This window comes from Ursus maritimus, unplaced genomic scaffold (assembly GCF_017311325.1).
Source record: "Ursus maritimus isolate PB19 unplaced genomic scaffold, ASM1731132v1 scaffold_31, whole genome shotgun sequence".
Taxonomy (NCBI): Eukaryota; Metazoa; Chordata; class Mammalia; order Carnivora; family Ursidae; genus Ursus; species Ursus maritimus.
Genome location: NW_024425675.1, coordinates 20,641,209 through 20,660,249, shown reverse-complemented (window position 1 = coordinate 20,660,249; position 19,041 = coordinate 20,641,209). Strand labels below are relative to the sequence as shown.

Below are 19,041 nucleotides of genomic sequence, written 5' to 3'. Positions count from 1 at the left end.
GAAGACCCATTTCAAGGCATACCGCCCTAAAATTTCAGATGAAGAGGAATAAAGAGGAAATCCTAAAAGATACCATGGGTGGTGGTGGGAGAGGGTGGAGAGGGTCCACCTACAATGTACGGCACAGCAAACTTCTCCGGAGCAAACTCTGCAGCAACACCTTGGATATTCTGAGAGATGTCTTTATTCTCTATTTCCATATCCACTCAAACTATCGATCAGATATAAAGGTAAAAGAAGACTTCAGATATGCAAGGACCCAAGCACTGTACTTCCCATATGCACTTTCCCTGGATTTATTGGAGGATGTTCTCCAGTGAAACAATGGCACAGGGAGACTCGGGATCCAGGAAACAGAGGACACACTCCAGAGCTGGGTGAAGGACAGACAGGATGGGGAAGGGGGTCCTGTGCTAAGGGCTGTGGACGAGGCCAGGTCCAGACTGGAGTGAGAGGACGGAGGAGGGCTATAGGGAGGTCCCAGGACAAAAAACAAAAGCTGCAACAACAAAAACCAAACTGAAGAGAGGAATGGATGAATTACCCGATGCATTTGGAAATTAATGTGGGCATGCATTTGGGAATCTGTAGGAGCTCTCGGGAAAAAACTGATGGGCCCATAGAAACTAAACAAGTAACAGCAAGGCAACTATTACCTTTAGTTAAAATGAGTGGTTGTCTAAAAAAGGAATCACAACCAGAGGATGCTGCTTGGGTTAGTCACACTCATGTAATGCTGGCAGTTGTGGCTTTTACCCAGAATTGGGCTTACCACCATTTTGGGAAAATGGGAAACGGGAAAGTGTGGGTGGTTGTATTGGAGACCTGAATCTTCACCCATCTCAGTTGGAATTCAGTAAATCTAAAATGGGTATAATCAAGGACTAATGCCTTGTGCCAACTTATTTGGAAATAGGCAAAAATCAGAAGAAACAGCTAAAATTGTTGAAGGTGGTGGGACTTGGGGGTGGACTTTTTTCCCCCATAATGAGCCTCTTAGAACCATCTGCCTTTATTTATTTATTTATTTTTAAAGATTATTTATTTATTTATTTGACAGAGAGACAGCCAGCAAGAGAGGGAACACAAGCAGGGAGAGTGGGAGAGGAAGAAGCAGGCTCCCAGCGGAGGAGTCTGATGTGGGGCTTGATCCCAGAACACCAGGATCACACCCTGAGCCGAAGGCAGATGCTTAATGACTCCGCTATCCAGGTGCCCCCATCTGCCTTTAAACTGCATTACATATAACTACTTTGATAAAAGTATTAATTAATTTAGAGGCACCTGGGCTCAGTCCATTAAGCATCCGACTCTTGATTTTGGCTCAGGTCATGATCTCAGGGTTGTGAGATTGAGCCCCATGTCAGGCTCCATGCTGAGCACGGAGCCTGCTTGGGGTTCTCTTCTCCCTCTCCCTCTGCCCCTCACCTTGCACTGCCCCCCGCCCCCACTCCTGCACTCTCTCTTTAAAAAATAAAATAAAAATAAAAAGTATTAATGCTTTAAAAAAATGAATGAAACAGTGATTGGAAGAAGCAGGAACAAAGAGCTCATTTATCTGAACAATTCAGATTCTGGTACACTGCAGGGATGGGTCCCGGAGAAACAGGGAGGGGACTGATATGAATCCTGCGCTGGGTAAACGGAAGCCCCTGTGTACCAGCATCATGTCCAGGCTGTGTGTCTGGCGCTGCCCTCTGGGCTCCTCCAGGCCCCTGAAGTGCTGGGGGGTGGCATGGGTGGCACACAGAGATTCCCAGCCGAGAGCAACAATTCAGGTCTGGATCAAGTGAGCAGTACGTCCACAACAGAGCTCATAATGTGCCTGGCACTGGGCTAACCAGCAACTCTCAGGCTTCACCTTGCTTCATCTTCCCAAGAAGGGTGTGGGTCGGGTCCTTTAAAGACTTATTTCTGTATTTAGAGAGAGAGAGCAAGCACGCCAGAGAGTTGGGGGGCGGTGCAGAACGATGGCATCTCAAGCAGACTCCGTGCTGAGCACAGAGCTGGACCCGGGGCTCGATCTTAGGACTCTGCGATCGTGAATTGAGCCAAAATCAAGAGCTGGATGCTGAACTGAGTGTGCTCCCCCAGGCGCCCCAGGTCGGGTCCTTTAATGTTCCTGTTCAACCAAAGAGGAAAATTAAGTTTGGAGACCTCAAAGAAGGTGTCCCCATCCCTTGCATTGACTACGAAGCAGAGCTAGACAGGAACCTGGGTGTGCGGGACTCCAAACGGAAGCCCCCAGCTGCCCTCTGGGGCAGGGCCTCCCCCCAACACTGGCACAGTTACAACCATGTAAACTGGGCCACATCGCCTGTCCAACCACTTCCAGGCCTTCGTCCTTGAGGAAGTTACTGAACCTCTCTGACACCAGTTTCTTTCTCCCTAAAGCAAAGGATGCTGGCTCTACCTGCCCCTTGGGCTCAAATAAGATAATATGTGACAATGTTAAAGAAGCTTGAAGTGTCAGTGCATGCAAATGAAACTATCATTTTTGATGACAGGAGGGAGACAGGTGGTCTTGTGGCCCCTACTTGGTCTCCCACAGAAACTTCAGGGAAGCCAGTTTTAGTAGGGATCCTGAGAAGAGCCCGCTGGGGGTCCGGATGCCAGACAGCAGCCCGGTCAGCAGGCAGGCTGATCCTGGGTGTGCCTCAGTCCTAAACGTGGCTGGCTCTGCAGGCATTGCCACCTCCCCCTGGAGGGCCTGTCATGTTAAATTCTAAGGATTTCTTCTCCTTTTTCATTTTCCATGAATCCCAGGGTCTGCTGTGAGCACGGTGTTCAGAAACACCGCTGCCTGCAGCTCCAGCTAAGCATTTGTGACTGGACTGAATTTGAACAACTCTGAGTGAAAAACTGTTTCTCTCCTTTTCCCCAGGGGTCTGGACAAGCACGATTTGGGGCCACTGTTTTTTACTTGGTGGAGCTGATTTCTTCAGTTCGGGAACTGGAATTTCCAAGGCATTTACTGCCCCAGTGTGCCCCCTGGTGGACAGCCTCACGTTTTATTCCCGAACTTTCTCAAAGTGCCTTCACATTCATTAAACAAAAACCCTCAGAGACTCTTGCAATCTGCAAGCTATGTAAGGCTGGTCTTAGTTCCACGCTAGAAGGAGAAAACGTGTTTAGAGAGAGGAAGGAATTTGCAAGTTCCTGGAACTGCATTTAGTGTCTTTTCCCCCCATTCAGCAAAACCCCAAAATACGGCAGTCTGAGCGGTCTGGGTTTGAGCCCAGTTTAAGCCCTGGCTCAGCAACTGTCACCAAGGGAGGTCCTTTCACAGAGTTGAATTTGATCCCCACCAGGCCCTCCATTATTGTGGACATTTGCATTTGGAGGGACTATTCTGTGCAATGAATGTGCTGAAGTACTTCCAGAAGAAAAACTGGTGGCTGATGTACCAATCCAACTCGTGTGTGTGCTTTAATGTTTGGTGGGTTTGTGGCAATCCCCTAAAATAGGGTTTAGTTAAACTTGAAAATATAGGTGGTGGGATCTCCTCAGACTTTTTCCTCAGCCATTGACCACTTTACCACAAGTGCTCTTAGCTTTGAAGTCCTCTGGCGGCGTTCTCCACTCTGGGGGAGAGCCTGCCCTCTGGGGCTCAGAGCAGCCCCGTGGCTGAGCTCCGTGATCTGGGGTCAAGGTTGCCAGCTTCAGCCCCCACTGACGCTGCCATTCAGTAGATCTGCGACCTCGGGCGAAGCTCCTAACTTCCCTGTGCCTCATCTTCCTTCCAGGGGAAGCAGGGATGAAAAGTAGTATTCACCTCTAAGTGTTGGGAAGATTTAGCCACACAACTCACAGAAATCACTCAGCACCCAGTGTGCCACAGGGCGACAGGCTGTCCTTCTCTGTGGCTGTCAATGAGCTGACCTGAGGAGGTGCCCTGAAGGTTGCATTCGTGACACACCAGGGACAGCAGTGTGGGTGTTTCTTTCAAATACCTGCTCCCGGTAGAGGATCTCAGCCCCGGTGGTGTCTGCAAGCCCCTCTCCCCAGGCAGGGTGTGTGTGCTGGCAACCCATGTGGGCATTCTGGGTAGGCCAATGAAAGGGAACACTGCAAGCATATGGGGAACGGGATGCGGTTCCACTCCATTAAGAGTTGTGCCTGAACAGACATGTCTCTAAAGAAGATGTACAAATGGCCAATAAGCATATGAAAAGATGCTTGGTATCACTAATCATTAGGGAAATGCAAATCAAAATCACAATGAGATACTGCTAACACCCATTAGGATGGCTATTATTAAAAAAAAAAAAACAACCCACAAAATAACAAGTGTTGGAGAAGACGTTGAGAAATTGGAATCTTTATGCACTGCTGGTGGGAATATTATGTGGTATGGTCACTGTGGAAAACAATATGGCAGCTCCTCAAAGAATTAAAAGTACTATTACCGTATGATCCAGCAATTCCACTTTTGGTATACACCCCAAAAAACTGAAAGCAGGGACTTGAAGAGATATTTATAGGCCCATGTTCATGGGACCACTATTCACAATAACCAAAAGGTCCAAGAAACCCAAGTTTTCATTGATAGATGAATGGATAAACAAAATGTGGTCTCTATATACAATGGAATATTATTCAGCCTTAAAAAGGAAGGAATTCTGACACACACTGCAATGTGGATGGACCCTGAGGTCATAATGTGAACTATGCCAGTCACAGAAGGACGAACACTATAGGATCCACGGATATGAAGTCCCTAGGGTAGTCTAATTCACAGAGACAGGAAGTAGGATGGTGGTGGCCGGGGGCTGGGGGGTGGGGAGAATGGGGAGTTAGTGTTTAGTGGGTACAGAGTTTCAGTTTTGCAAGAGGAACAGAGTTCTGGAGATGGATGGAGGTACGAACACTGTGAATGCACTTAATATCACTGAACTGGATACTTACCAGTAATTGTAATGATACATCTTATGTGTATTTTAGTGCACTTAAAAAGTTTTGCCCACCTAAAGTACCAATCGCATCCCTTTGAAAGATACTGCCAGAATATCTAAAAATGGTCAGATAATGCATGCACTTGGTTATAAGAAGTCCACTCACCCTTTGCATATAATACCCAGAGCTCATTACATCATGTGCCTTCCTTAATGCCCATCACACAGTTACCCCATCCCCCACCCCTCCCTCCCCTCCAGCAACACTCAGTTTGTTTCCTATAGTTAAGAGTCTCTTATGGTTTGTCTCCCTCTCTGTTTTCACTAAATTCTACCCTGGAAACTAATAATACACTATACATTACCTAATTGAATTTAATTAAAAATTTAAAATAATTAATTAATTAATTAAAAAGAAAGAACTATACAAACTATAGAACCTAAGGGACATAAAAACAATTTAATAAATGGACAAACATTTCATACTATGAATGGGAAGAGTTAATGTTTTAAAGTTGTATATTCTCCCTCCCCTTCCAAATTTCTCTCCATCATTCAATACAATTCCAATTAGGTGTTTTTTGTGTGTTTGTTTTTTTGTTTGTTTGTTTTGCTATATCTGACAATGTATTTCTAACATTTACCTAGAAGAATAAACCAAAAAGACTTCTGGAAAAAAAAAAAAAGTCCATTCATCCTTAGGAGACCTATCTGCGTGGACTAGTGAATCTGCCCTCTCTGTCCATGTTTCCTCTCCATCTCAGCTGCCAGGAGAAGGGGACCCCTAAAATCAGGTAGAGGTGCACCTCCAAGGAGCCAAAAACTTCGTGATGGGATCAGGAAGAGTCCCATTGTTAAATGGATCATATCATTTCTGGACGTTCTCATTTATTTATAGCAATCCATTTATAAATTATGTCTACTAGTCAATAAAATCACATTGGGGCAACAACTTAGGATTTCTGGCTTCAAATGATACTTTCAACTTTCAATGGAAAACTCAATGGGAAGAAAGAGTTCCTACCTTGTAGATACAGGACTTAGCATTCAGAAAGAAGAGCTCGATGGTAGCGTTGTCCTTTAGGTATGAGATGCTTTCTATATAAAACCTGAAAGAGAAAAAAACGCTAATGAGCCACAGAAACAGCAGAAGATCAGGCCGAAAAGCAGCTGTTTTCTGAGTGACAGGATTTGACGCGAGGACCAGAACTCCCCATGCTAAATGAAAAAGAAAAAGGTGTGATCAGTTGTTTTCATACGGTTCAGCTTTGAAAGAAAGCAGTTTTTCAAGCCCTTTTCTAGCACATGAGGACTGCCATGCCTGACAACCTTGACCAGAGCCAAGAAGCTGGGCCTCCCACCAGAGGTGGTTAAACTCAACCATCTCCTTCTTTATCCTGAGCCGCTTTCCAATTTTTTAATAATATTATTTGATTTTCATACATTGCTTTTTTTTGGTCCTAATCATAGTTCGGTTGGATTTCTTGAAGATAATTTCTTCTGCTCAATTGAAGAAGGGGGCCCTATTTTTCTTTGAAATGGTTATGACGTTATCTTCCCAAAGGTGGTGAGGTGTGATTTGCTTTCTGTGAATCCAGAGAACTGTGGCAAGTGCTGTTAATGCTGTGGTATTAATGCATATTAAGCCAAATGAGAATTGGACTTTTATCCAGATGGAGCTTATAGATTTCTTTCATGATGAAACATGCTGAAATTATTTACATTTACATTTAATGCACCTTTATGCATCGACTTTGGAGTTTATTAAATCACATAATCAGATTAGGCACTTGTATTTGTCTAGGGACCAGCTGTGTGCAGGGAGGGGGTGATGGAAGGCAGAGCCTTGCCTGGGAACAGGCCCTCAGTGGGCCACTGGATACCTGCCTCCTGGAAACTGGGGCTACCCCGAAGCGTCAGTGGCAGGTGTAATGGGAAGACAAGTGCCATGTTCTAGAATAGTGTTACAGTATGATGGAAAGAATCCTGGGGAGGAAGTCAAGAGACCAGTAATCTGGTCCCAGCTCTGTATGATTTAGGGCAAATCACTTCATCTCTCTGGGCTTCTGTTTTCCAGACTGTATAAGAAGATCGAGGGACCTGGTCAGTGGTTCTCCACCTAACAAGTCTGCCGCTGTCAAATATTGGAAACTCATTCAGATGAAAACAACAATAACAATAGCAAAGACAACAAACCAACACAAAACACATCCCTAGGCAAGGACAAGCCCAAAGCCCACCAGTTTGCAACCTCTTGTCTGCAGACCAATAATGTCTTCTGTCATTTTCCCAGTGTGTATGCAGAGGCTGCTGTGATTAATATCATACAGTTTCAATTTGTGAATGAATCCAGAGTAACTTCAAATACTAGCAGATATTTTCAACCAACAGATATTAATACGTAAAATTATCATGTGAGAGTATATAAAATGTTTGGAAATTTAGTATGGCCTTCATTCTTGCAAAGCTTGGGAATGAGTAGGATCCCTGGTGGACCTCTGCCACCCGGTCTCTCCCTGCAAGAAGAAAAAAAAACACCTGCCAAGAGTAGCTATTTTAGGTCACGGAGGCCTCCATAAAGGGTCTGCAGTGGTCCTGAAGGAACCGCAAAGTGGTACAACTTCCCTGTCTCTACTAGTGGAGACCTGAAAGGCAGTAGCAAACTCTAGGTCTTTAACAAAATAAGTCAAATTGGATTTAATAAAAAAAAAAAAAAATCCACATTTGTTATGAAGGATTTTTGAGTGAGGGTAGTCAGAATAGCAAAATCAGAAGGAAGGAAGGAAGGAAGGAAGGAAGGAAGGAAGGAAGGAAGGAAGGAGAGGAAGGGAGAGATCGAGGGAGGCTGAATTGCAAGCGCGACCCATTATAGATGAACCTTGCTTCGCGCCTTTGTTCAAACTATTGCTCTGACCCAGAAACCACCATCCTCTACACCCCAAGCCACTCCTGCCCCCTTCTACCCTCACTCAGAAACACCTTGTTTTCCTGGTCTCTGCTGACAGCCCCCAGGGAAGAGCTCCTCTCTGGGCTCCTCCTCTGCTTGCCCTGCTGCCCCAGAGTCCTGTACTTTTCTGCTCCCTGGGGCATCTTCTTTCTAGGCTGTGAATGTCTCCTGGAGGGTGAGGCCAAATCCCATTCATTTTTGTATCTCCAGCACTAATACAGTGCCTGGCACACAGGTGGGCTTAGTGTCTGGGAGCGAAAGACTCTGCTTGTTAGCTTCCCTCCCCGCTGGCTGTGGGAGGAACAGTGAGAGGGGCAGAGAAGGCACTGTGGGAGGGGGAGGAGCTACGTGATTCCGGGTCATGGGGGCTCATATGCCGCATCCCAGCCCTGCCCCCCTGCCCTTCGCTCACTGTCAACGTGGAAAGTTGCACAAGCAAGCTGCGGATCCCCTCCAGCCAGGACAGCAGCAGAATTTTCTGGAGTCTGCCAGTGAGTGACCTTAGTTCTGCAATAACTACTCTGTGTCTAAATCTGTTGGGTCCAAAGCCACATAATTTTCAAAGCAACACCCTGTGTCTTTCCTGTATTTCTTTCAATTCTTGAGAATTTAGGAGTGAAGACATTCGGTACCCGTCATCCTTCTTCTCAACAGTATAAGAAGGAAACATGACACTCCCCCACCCCCGCTCTAGCAACAGAAATGGGAAAGGACAGGGTAGGTTCTGTTCTCTGCAGCAGCAGTCATGTCCCCCAAGTTCCAGGGGTCTGGCTGGACACAAGGCAGGAAGGTAGAGAAAATAACATACTCTGAGATGAGGAAAAATAAACCACCTCCTCTTGACAGAAGCTGGGAAGCAATATCCCGTTAACCTTTATCACTGAGAAACAGCTTGGAAAACTGTGTGAGCTCCAGGCCTGTCATATTATTATTCTGTAACCCTGTACTTTCCATCTGTATGAGGGAACTCGTGAATCAAAATGTCCAGAGAAAAAGAGACCTCAGGCATCTCAATCCACACACGGAGCCTCAGGGCAAAGTACAGGAGCACCAGGGGGAAGAAGCTTCTGGGGAAGTGCGACACATTGATGGTTTGGGTACAAAGTCTGGATTTTTTTTTTTAAAAGCAGGTTCTGTTCTTTTTGATTTTCACGAGAGCTCCTCATTTTTGCCAGTAGGTGGCAATGTTGCATTTCCTTAACAACCAGTGTGCCGGTGCGGGGGGTGGGGGGGGGGGTGGGCAATGCTTTCTCAAAGACCTGGTTCACAAAGAAAATTCCAGGTCTCTGGATAAAGCCAAGGAACTGAATGCTTTCTTGTAGATGCACAGGGTCTGCATGGACAGTTCCAAGTCTGGCTCCGTATTAACCATGGGTTTCTGGTGCTTTGACGTCTGCGGCCTAGATTGCTCTGGAGGGACGGCCCCTCCCAGGGTTGACCAGTTCCTTAAAGGTGTGAGCTCGCCTTTCATATGCAGACCAGCTAATCTAGAGAGCTCACACACCCTTCCTGCTCCTTTGTGGGGCTCTCACACTTCAGGTCACGGCCCTCCTGCCCTCTCACCCCAGGGCCTGAGCCAGGCCAGACAACTCTGGCCAGACCCTATGCCCTAAGCCTGCTGTAATTATTCAAAGTAGCCAATGCTAAACCTGATTACCCTGCCTCACCCATTCCTTCCTGTAGAAACCATGAAACAAAGGCTCTTCCCCACATTTCCCCCCTACTCCCTCTGCCTCCTGACCAACCCTGGTGCGTCCCTGGGCAGCCCCGCCTGGTGCGGTGAGCTCTCTCCTCCTGGAAACTGTGAATAGTAAGCTGTCTTTTCATCGGTCACCATCTCCTGATGTGTTGGGAGTACCTGAGTACCTATGCCTGAGTACCTGTACCTGAGTAATAATCAAACTTATGCTTTAAAACGGGTTCTTTGCCATATTTAGCAGGACTGAATCTGATGGCTTCTTCTGAGTCAAAGGGCCAACCTTTGTTCTAGGCCAAGGGCAGACCTGGCTAAGCCTGTTCCCTGAATACCATCAGCAGTGGTCCTGGCCCAGACCTGAGACACTGTATCAGACACTCTGAAGCAGGAATAAGTACGTGCTATGCTGCTACGTGTTTGGGCACATAAAATAATCAAAAGGCTCTGGAGCCTTGGGGAGTCTCGTCCCCTATAACCCACGGACGCCTCTGACTGGCAGCAGCGTGAGCAACGTCCTATGTCTGGATGTCAGTTAGCCTTCTTCCTCTGGACGGCCCGCTCCTCCTCTTCCCTCTCACATCCACCCCCTTGGCACTTGGGAATCACTGAATATTTACAGCAAGTGTTAATTAAATGGACCGCTGATTTCATTTTGTCACAAACACAAGGGTCACATTTGGAATGCTGACTTTTAGTAGCAAAAAGGAGCGATGGGAATGAAAAGGGTATTTGGTGCTGCTGTGAGTTTCTGGGGCCGAATATCTCTGATCTTATGCATTTCACCAGCTCGAAAATCTTCACTGGGGCACCCAGTTGAGATCTAGCAAGTTCTGGTTAGCAGGCTCCTCATTTCAGGATCCCTGCCTTCATTGTTACTATGGTGACAGGAAAAGAGCAACTGTTTGTCTCCACCAGCCAGGAAAGACACCAACAGTCAGGCCATAAACTCAGCTGTAAAATCCCCACTCCCGGATTAAAGCTTCCTGGGATTGCCTCTTTTTTTTTTCTAGTGCTTACTTCAGTTTACTGTTGGTGAACCTCTGTTTGAGGAGACAAATCTAATCTCTGTTTATTTTCCTGCAAACAGTGGAGATGATCAGAGTTGCAGGGACACTTGGCTGAAGAAGACACAACTAAAGGAACAGCCCAGGCGTGGAGGGAACCATCTGAGCACAAACATGTTCCTACAGAAATACAGAGATTTCCTTGGGTGTGTAGGGATATTTGTCCTATAATTTTTCTTGGCCTGTTTCTTAAGCTCGCCTGGTGAATACTATCAGAGGGTCATTGTTCTCAGATTTGGGGAGCTTGTTTCATGGCCCCAAACAGTGGTCTGCAGATGGATGTGATCTTGCTCACACACTGGTCACCGGGCTGCTTGTAGAGTTGGTGTGTGTGTGGGGGGGGGGTCACAGCAGCAGGGGGTGAGGCTGGCCGGTGCAGCATCATACAGGACACGCTAAGGATAACCGCAGCGCAATAACAGGAAGCCGGGAACATTTTGAGGAAGGGATCAGATGAGAATTCTGGAAAGATACTCCGCGGTAACCTAGAGGAGAACAGAAGGAGCCACAACCAGGAGAAGTTCAGGAATGCTCTAATGACAGCCAAGGGGGTGTTCGTGGACAGTCAGCAGTGGGTATAGGGCCTATTTAAGACACAAAAGTAACAGGAATTAGTGAATGAAGGCAGGCAAGGAGGCAGGAGAGAGAGGGCAGGGGAGTCAATGTTGACTCCCCAGTTTCTGGCTGGGTGTGTGGCGGGGCCAATCACAGAGTTAAGGAGGTGCCTCAGGAAGAGGAGGAAGTTTGGGGGGCAGAGAGATGAAGATGTCACTGATTCAGGCAGGGGAGGGCAGAGAAGCGCCCATGGAATTGGGGCCTAGAGACCGCCAGTGACCATTTGAGATGGGACAGCCACAAGGTGAGGAGCCAGTGGGATGGGAGAAAGGAGACGAGGGCAGACTTATCCTTCCGGAACGTTGCTGTGGACAGCGGTGGGAGCAAGGGGGCAGTAGCTGAAGGATGCAAGTCAGGGAGGGTATTTTGTCAGGGTTGAAGAGTCATTGTCATGGGGAGAAGAATCCATGGACAAGGAGCAGCCTAAGACAGAAAAAGATGGGAGGCTGGAGGCAGGGAGTTCTTGGAGGTGCAGGAAGGGGCTGGGGCTGGAGCATGTGGACCTGGCTGGCCTCGGATGCTGGGCTAAGGGTCAGTCTTCCTCTGAGGGGTGTGTGTGTGTGAGTGCATGTGCACACATGCAGCGGGTGGGTAAGGAGGCCACAGGATGGGCGGATACAACTGAGGAAGGGAGCAGGAAGCTGAAGCTCACTGGGCCAGCTTTCCTTTTCTCTACAAAACCATAAGCAATGTCACCTTCTTGAAGCAAAGGAGTGAGCTTCTGGTTTGGAGTCCGTGGCAGGAGCAAAAACCACCGTGGACAACGCAGAGGACCCTGAGCAGGAACAACGGACAGAAGTGCCTAGAAACACTGACGAGCTGTGTGAGATTGGTCATAGGCAATCATGCACCAACTTGCAGCTCGGTGACCCCCCTCCCCCGGCCCAGACTACACTCGACAGCTCAGGGGCAGAAATAAAAGTAACATGTGACTGGACTGATTCCACCCTGTGTGTGTGTGTGTGTGTGTCTGCGTGCGCACACAGGGGCCATGCACGCTCGTGACCAGCCGCAAAGGGAGGGGAGGTCCCGGGGAAGGGGTGGTTGTAACGGCGCATAACAGGCTTTGGGCTGAATCAGCAGAGATGAGGACAGGCCGGGCTGAGAGGGCCCTGGAATTCGGGGGAATGGATGTGCACGAGGATAGGGGTTTTCGTCTGCTTTGCTCACAGCTCTACCCTTAGCTCCTAAACCAGTGCCCACAACGTCGTCCGTGCTGGTGGATATTCGTGCATCAGTAACTGAACGTACTGCTGACCGTGAGCGTGCAGCACAGTGTCCCCAAGGGGGGCGCTCACTCTCCACAGCTGGAATGAGAGTGGGTCTTGGCTCTCCAGGCCCCACAGTGAGGCAGCTCAGGGTTCCGATGGGGACTATGGAATCGTCTTCACAGGAGAAGAAAGAGCGCAGCGCGGGGTAGAATGCCTTCCCACTGGTGTTCACCTTGGTCAGCAAACGGCAAGAGTTTCTCAAGTGGGGCTAACAACGCATACCTCGGCTTCTGAAAAATCCTGCTTTACCATCTGCGAGGCCCCTTCCTCCGCCCCTACGGAGGTCCCAACATGCCACCAACTTTGCGACTGCGGGATGTCCCCCCGCTAACGGGGTGCTCTCCGCCAAGGCTATTCGGAGTTCAGCAGTGCTAGATCTGGAATGTCAGGCCTGGGAGGGCTGCTCTTCACACCCTCTCGCCCAGTGGGGGTGCATCCCAGCCTGACGCCATCTCTGAGGATGGACCCTGGTTCTGTAGCCGCAGCCAAGTGTGGAACGTGAGATGGACCAAAGTCACTGATCCTGACTTGGTGGCCTGCGGCCCTGCCAGAGTCTCTGATAAGCAATCATGGGGTCGCTTTTCACTTGTGGAGAGAGAGGCAGCATGGTGCAGTGGAGAGAGCCTGAAGTTTGGAGTCCGATCTAACTGAACAGAGGTGGTAACTTCCTAGCAGTCCTGGGGAGAGAATCAGCATGTTGGGCCCTCATCTCCCTCTCTCTCTTTTTAAAATTTTATTTATTTGTCAGAGAGAGAGAGAGCGTGCACACAAGCAGGGGGCAGAGGGAGAGGGAGAAGCAGGCTTGCTGCTGAGCAAGAAGCCCAGTGCAGGGCTGGATCCGAGCACCCCGGGATCATGACCTGAGCGGAAGGCAGATGCTTAACCGACTGAGCCACCCAGGCGCCTCTCACCTCCCTCTCTTTAACGAGGAGTAATCGTACCTGATTCAAGGGCTGTGAAGATTTACAATCATCCTGGATAACGGATGAGTGTTTAATAATGGATAGTTCCCTTCCCCCAGACCTTTTTCCTTTTTAGGTAATTATTAAGCCTCTGTGATCACTCCTGGTGATCTGACTGAGGAGGAGGAAGGGGGAGGTCCACTTATACTAAATCATGGGTCAGTGAAGACGGCTTCTCAGTCCTCTGTCCCGCCATGCTGAGTATACTCGGCAACACGACACCAGTCTTGGGCCCTTAGAGGACAGGCTCAGAAGATAAAGAATTCCCTGAATTCAAATTCATGTTATTTAATATATTGGGGTCTTATTTTTCATCATCAGTTGAATGGAGGTGATAATTCTGCCCTCACTCTCACAGATGTTTCAAATATGCATTACAGCAAAAGAATATATAATTGCCAAATAGTAAGCCATGCTGGGATGGCAGCCCAAATTTAGATCCCCAGTGATATGGGGTTAATATTTCCACTGGATGAATTCCCGAATCTTGGCTTAAGGCAGTCAGCCTTTTCCACGGTCTTTTATTGGGTGCTTTTATTCTCCTTTTCCACGAAGGCTAACAGTGCACATGTTACAGAGATGGAATCTAGAGATGTTTAAACAAAAGGAGAGAGGCTAGGAGTGGCTAGAGAAACTGCTTGCAGGCACACACGTGTGCTCCTGGCTGCACAGGGGCTGCTCCTGCCGCCGCGCTCTTGTTGAGAAATGAGAGAGGTCAGTGTCCACATATGGGGAAATGACCCAGCTGCACGGGGGCTCCTTTATGGACCCCGGCATAGTCCAAGGTCTGAGTCTTTTATGAAGATAATTCATCCTGCCATTCCGTTGGAGAAAATAGCCTGTGGGCACCCCTGGAAAGGTATGGAGGCATAAGCTGGGAACTCTTCCCAGGCACCAAGGTAAAAATGCACAATTCACCTACAGGAGAGCATCCGCCTTTTCTCTCGGGAAACACGGATTCTTGGTGTTTTGCTTCTGTGTTGCTCAGCTGGCTGCAAAGTGGGGACTCAGGAGAGCGGGTCTGGGAGCCAGGATCCTCTGTGACGGGTACCAAGGTGATACCAATAGTTCAAGTGACAGATGATGGGGAGAGGGGAGGACAGGGCAGAGGGTGGAAGTAGCCGCAGAGAATGAATGCACCTGAGCATGCGAGGAAGAGGAAGGGCTTCATGGTTAAAGTCTACAGGCCTGAACGCATGACGACGTCAGAGGTCTGAGGGACCGCGGAAGGCCTGGGGGGTCAAGATGATGAGTTTGACTTCGGAGCTGCTGAGTTAGAAGCACTCAGGTGGCCAAGACTAGACACAGAAACCCGAGGCTCTGCAGAAAGAGCAGCTTTTGCCATGAGCTACAGATGGAGCTCCGCCTTGTGACAGTGTTCTGCTAGGGGTCTGTCCCCAAATGTGGCCTGGGGGAGGCTTTCCCTGGGAGTTCTCCGAGGTGCCTGCTGCACCCAACCAGGAAAACGGGTGGTGGACGGCAGAAGCATTCATTCCTGGTTCTCCGTATTGTAAGCACGGGATCGCCCTCTGCAGCCCTCCTCTGTGTACCTGATGTCACGGGCGGAGTCAGCAGTGACTTGGAACAGCTGCATATCCTCAGTGACAATCTCATGGTGCCCCAAGCTTTCCTGTAAGGCTCAGTTCCTGAAACCCACCCATAACTCAGCTCCTAACAGACCCTTGCAAGAAGCAGCTAATATACAACCAGCCCAGTATTTTCTCTTCTTGATTAATGTTGGTGAAAAGCAGCAGGAAGGAGGGGAGATCCTGCTGTATTATGGCAAGTGGACTCATCCACCTTTGATTACAGGTTAATGAGATGCTTAAATTCGACTGAGCCTTGCCCGATGCTGCCACACCCCCCTGGTGAAATTGTGAACTCTCCTTTATGCAGTTGCTTTTCCATTTATCTGAGAAAATGGAGCTACCATGAGACTGTGACATCAAGATCACGCCCATCAGTAATGGAAATGGCCAAGATTAGCTCTGATAGGTCTGCAGCTCTTGAACAAAAAGGGCATTACATGCAAGTTTAAATTTGCTCCGCCAGCAGAGGTGAAGACACATCTTCCCGCCTGGGAAATGGACCCTTTAACTCTTATATAGGCTCTGATGCCTTCCGTGGTATCAGGATGGCTACGTCTCTAACTGTACCTGACCACACTCTTCAGGAAGAACTGAACTGTGAATTGTTCGTGTCCTGCTCTTGAACTTGTTAACATATATTTTGTAAAGATTTTATTTATTTATTTGAGAGAGAGAGTGTGAGCACGTGCGTGACCGGGGGTGGGGAGGGGCAGAGGGAGATGGGGGAGCAGACTCTGATGGACGACGGGGGCTCAATCTCATGACCTGAGCCCAAGTCAGCCACTTAACTGACTGAGCCACCCAGGTGCCCCTCGAACTTGTTAACATATTTTAAAAGAACAGGGAGTGTGTATTGGGTACGAGTTTTGGTGTCCATTGGAAGACGGAGGCATTTGAGGCCTCTGCAGTTGTGCACAATGAAGGTTCTGCACAGAAATGCCTGGTGGCTCCACAGACGGGGTGCTCTGGGAGCCGCTGGACCTGGATGCTCAGGTCCTGGCTTTGCCCCTGAACCCAAGACACGACCCCGCTCTCTGACTTGCCAAAACTTTCTGCAAATGAAAGTGGCAAGTCCAGCTGACCTCATGTTTGCAAATGTTAACCGTGAGAAGCAAATTACATTCTCTGCAGTCACAAAATAAAACTTTTTATAATAGATTAGTGAACAGAAAATGCCCATCGTTTCTGGTATTTTATTAGGCCATATCCTCCCTTACTGGGGAATGCACTTATCTATGGTTTGCTGCTGCTTTTCAACTATCCCTGTTTGGGATAAGATAAAATAAGTTTCAAGAGGCCAAGTGCCACTTGTGATAAAAGGAAAGAAGACACAGGGGTCCTGGGTGGCTCAGTTGATTCAGCATCTGCCTTTGGCTCAGGTCATGATCTCAGGGTCCTGGGATCGAGCCCCGCATCGGGCTCCCTGCTCAGCGGGGAGTCTGCTTCTCCCTCTCCCTCTGCCCCTCACCCTACTTGTGCACATGTGCGCTCTCTCTCTCTCAAAAAAATAAAATCTTAAAAAAAAGGAAAGAAGACACAGACATTTGTGATGTAGCTCCAAATGACTGCCACCAATAATAATAATAATGATAATAATAATAATAATAACCCAAGAGTTTGTGTTACTAGAAGAGACTCAGTTTAGTTTGAGATATAAGCTCCCCCCAAAAAAGCAAAAAAGGGGGCCTCTTATCTTCATTCCACACAAGCATCCTAGTGCAAGAGCACAAACACGTGTGTCCATGCACACACACTGACACACCTTGGACTCTCACACCCTATGCTTACGTCTACTGTGAATGCAGCTCTACTATGACCTCTGTCACTGGCAATGGACCCCAATGAACTTGATTCCCCTTCCCTTAATCATGCTGCTCTCTCAGACTTTTCTTGACAAAGAAAAAAAGAAGTAGCAAAAGGATGGACGTGAGGCATACGTACCTGACACAAAAGTATAAAACCACCGGTCCTGACTTTTTGGGGAAGTCATGTTCCAATACTCTTCGATCCAGTTGAAGCCAGTTTAAGTGTCCCCTGAGAAGAAGAGAGACAAATGGGTTAGGACTCTGGAGTTTGCAGAAGCTTCTGTGACGAAGGCGTGTGTGCGGCAGAACATGCCGGATCACAGATCAGTGTGGACCTCTTCCGCACTCCTAACTTCTCAGTATTTGAAGAACCTCAAGGAATCACCTGGGGGGATACTGAACCAGAGGCAGATACTGTGTGACACAAAGGAGAGGAATGGCAATCAGAGAGGCTGGGGTTCGCCACCTGCTATCCATTTCCTAGACTGCGCTAACATTAAAATGGAATCATACTCTCTCTCTGGTCCTGAATTCCCTTACCACCACCCTCCTGAGTGCCTCTTTTCCTGAAGGATTCAAAACCCACTTTAGCAACGTTAGCAATCTTCACAACATCTTGCTGGAAGCAGACGGGGTGAAAAGTGAATCACAGGCAGTTTCTTAAAAAACGAACTCACATCCCATGACCCAGACATTTGATGCCGACGTATTTACCTGAGAGAAAGGAAAGCTACGTCCACGCCAAGACTTTTTTACATGCAGATGTGCAGAGACACTTTACTTGTAACAGCTCAAAGCTTGGAACAAGCCAAATGTTCATCAACGGGGGAATCAGCATGATACCGTTACAGAACAGAATACTAGGCCCCAGTAAAGACGGTGAGCTACTGACACATATACCAACACGGATGAATCTCAGAGCAATTATGCTGAGTGAAAGACGCCAGACAAAGAGCACAAGCTGTAGGATTTCATCTATATAAAACTCCAGAAGGTACAAACTGATCTGTACTGACAGAGGGCACACTGGTGGTTGCCGGGGGCGGGGGGGTGCAAGGGAGGGCTTTCAGCGGGGCAAGAGGAAACTTTTGGGAGTGATGGATATGTTCATTATCTTGATGCTAGTGATGGTTTCATGGGTGTAGACACATGTCAAAACTTATCAAACTGTACTCTTTAACGAGTGTTTATTGTATGTCAATTATACCTCGTCAAAGCTATTTTAAACTGAACCACAGAGACCTTTGATGATACACAAATGGGAGTGGCTTGCCCATTTCTTCCTTTCCTTCTTTCCTTTTGTAAATATTAATTAATCACCTCTGAGAAAGGGTCTGGAGATGCAGCAGTGTACAAAATAGACACGATCCCGATTCCCCTTGAGATTATAGTCTTGTAGGGAGACAGACACTCAACCACTATTCTCACATTAATGGCAGAATTACTAATCAGAATGGTATTAGGACCTAACATCTATGGTACAAGGACCATGAATAATGAGAACATGTAAGGACCTGATTGAGTTTGGGGCCTGAGAAGTACTGCGTTTAAGATTTGAAGAACAGTAAGACTTAGCAAAGAGAAGGGGGACTATGTTCCAAGCAGTGCAGCCAGCATGTGCAAAGGCCCTGAGGTAGGGAGAAATCTGGCATGTTGGTGTCATGTGAGTAGAAAGGGATGGGGATTGAGAGGGCAGGGACCAGCTGCTAGGGCCTGGGAGGCCACCCTGAGGAGAATGGTCTTTGCAGAGTGTGGCAGAGCCATGGGACAGGTATGAGCAGAGGAGTCTACCTTTTCCTCTCCTCTCCTGACCTAATTTCAGTCCAGCAGCCTGGAGGGCTGAGCCCTATATTCACCTTTACTCAGGAAGCTCATGTTGAACAGACACAACTGATACACGAAGCCTCCTCAGGTGCCTGATGCCGTGTAACACATTCATAATGTATACGCACGTGTGAAAGGCTGGCATTTGCTCTGTGGATAATGGGAGACAAAAGCTGTCTGACTCACTGCATTAGAATGTTTGCTCCTCCAAGTACATGCTTGCCTCCAACAAATGCAAGACAGGAAACATGCTAGAGGTTTCTATCTCCACTTTAAGACTCATTCAAGCTGCATCTTTTGCACAAGCTCCCTCTTTCAATGACGCCCACAGCTGTGGCTCTAGAGATGGCATTTGGATCTGCTTCTGAAGAGT

At 48.0% G+C, this 19,041-nt stretch overlaps 1 protein-coding gene across 1 annotated transcript in view; it reads right to left on the bottom strand.

The window, feature by feature from the left end:
* FRMD4A (FERM domain containing 4A) overlaps positions 1-19,041 on the bottom strand; it is a 746,022-nt gene that overhangs the window by 119,168 nt on the left and 607,813 nt on the right. Inside the window, 2 exon segments of the mRNA XM_040645388.1 lie at positions 5,920-6,004; positions 16,981-17,073. Coding sequence (XP_040501322.1) covers positions 5,920-6,004; positions 16,981-17,073 — 178 coding nt within the window.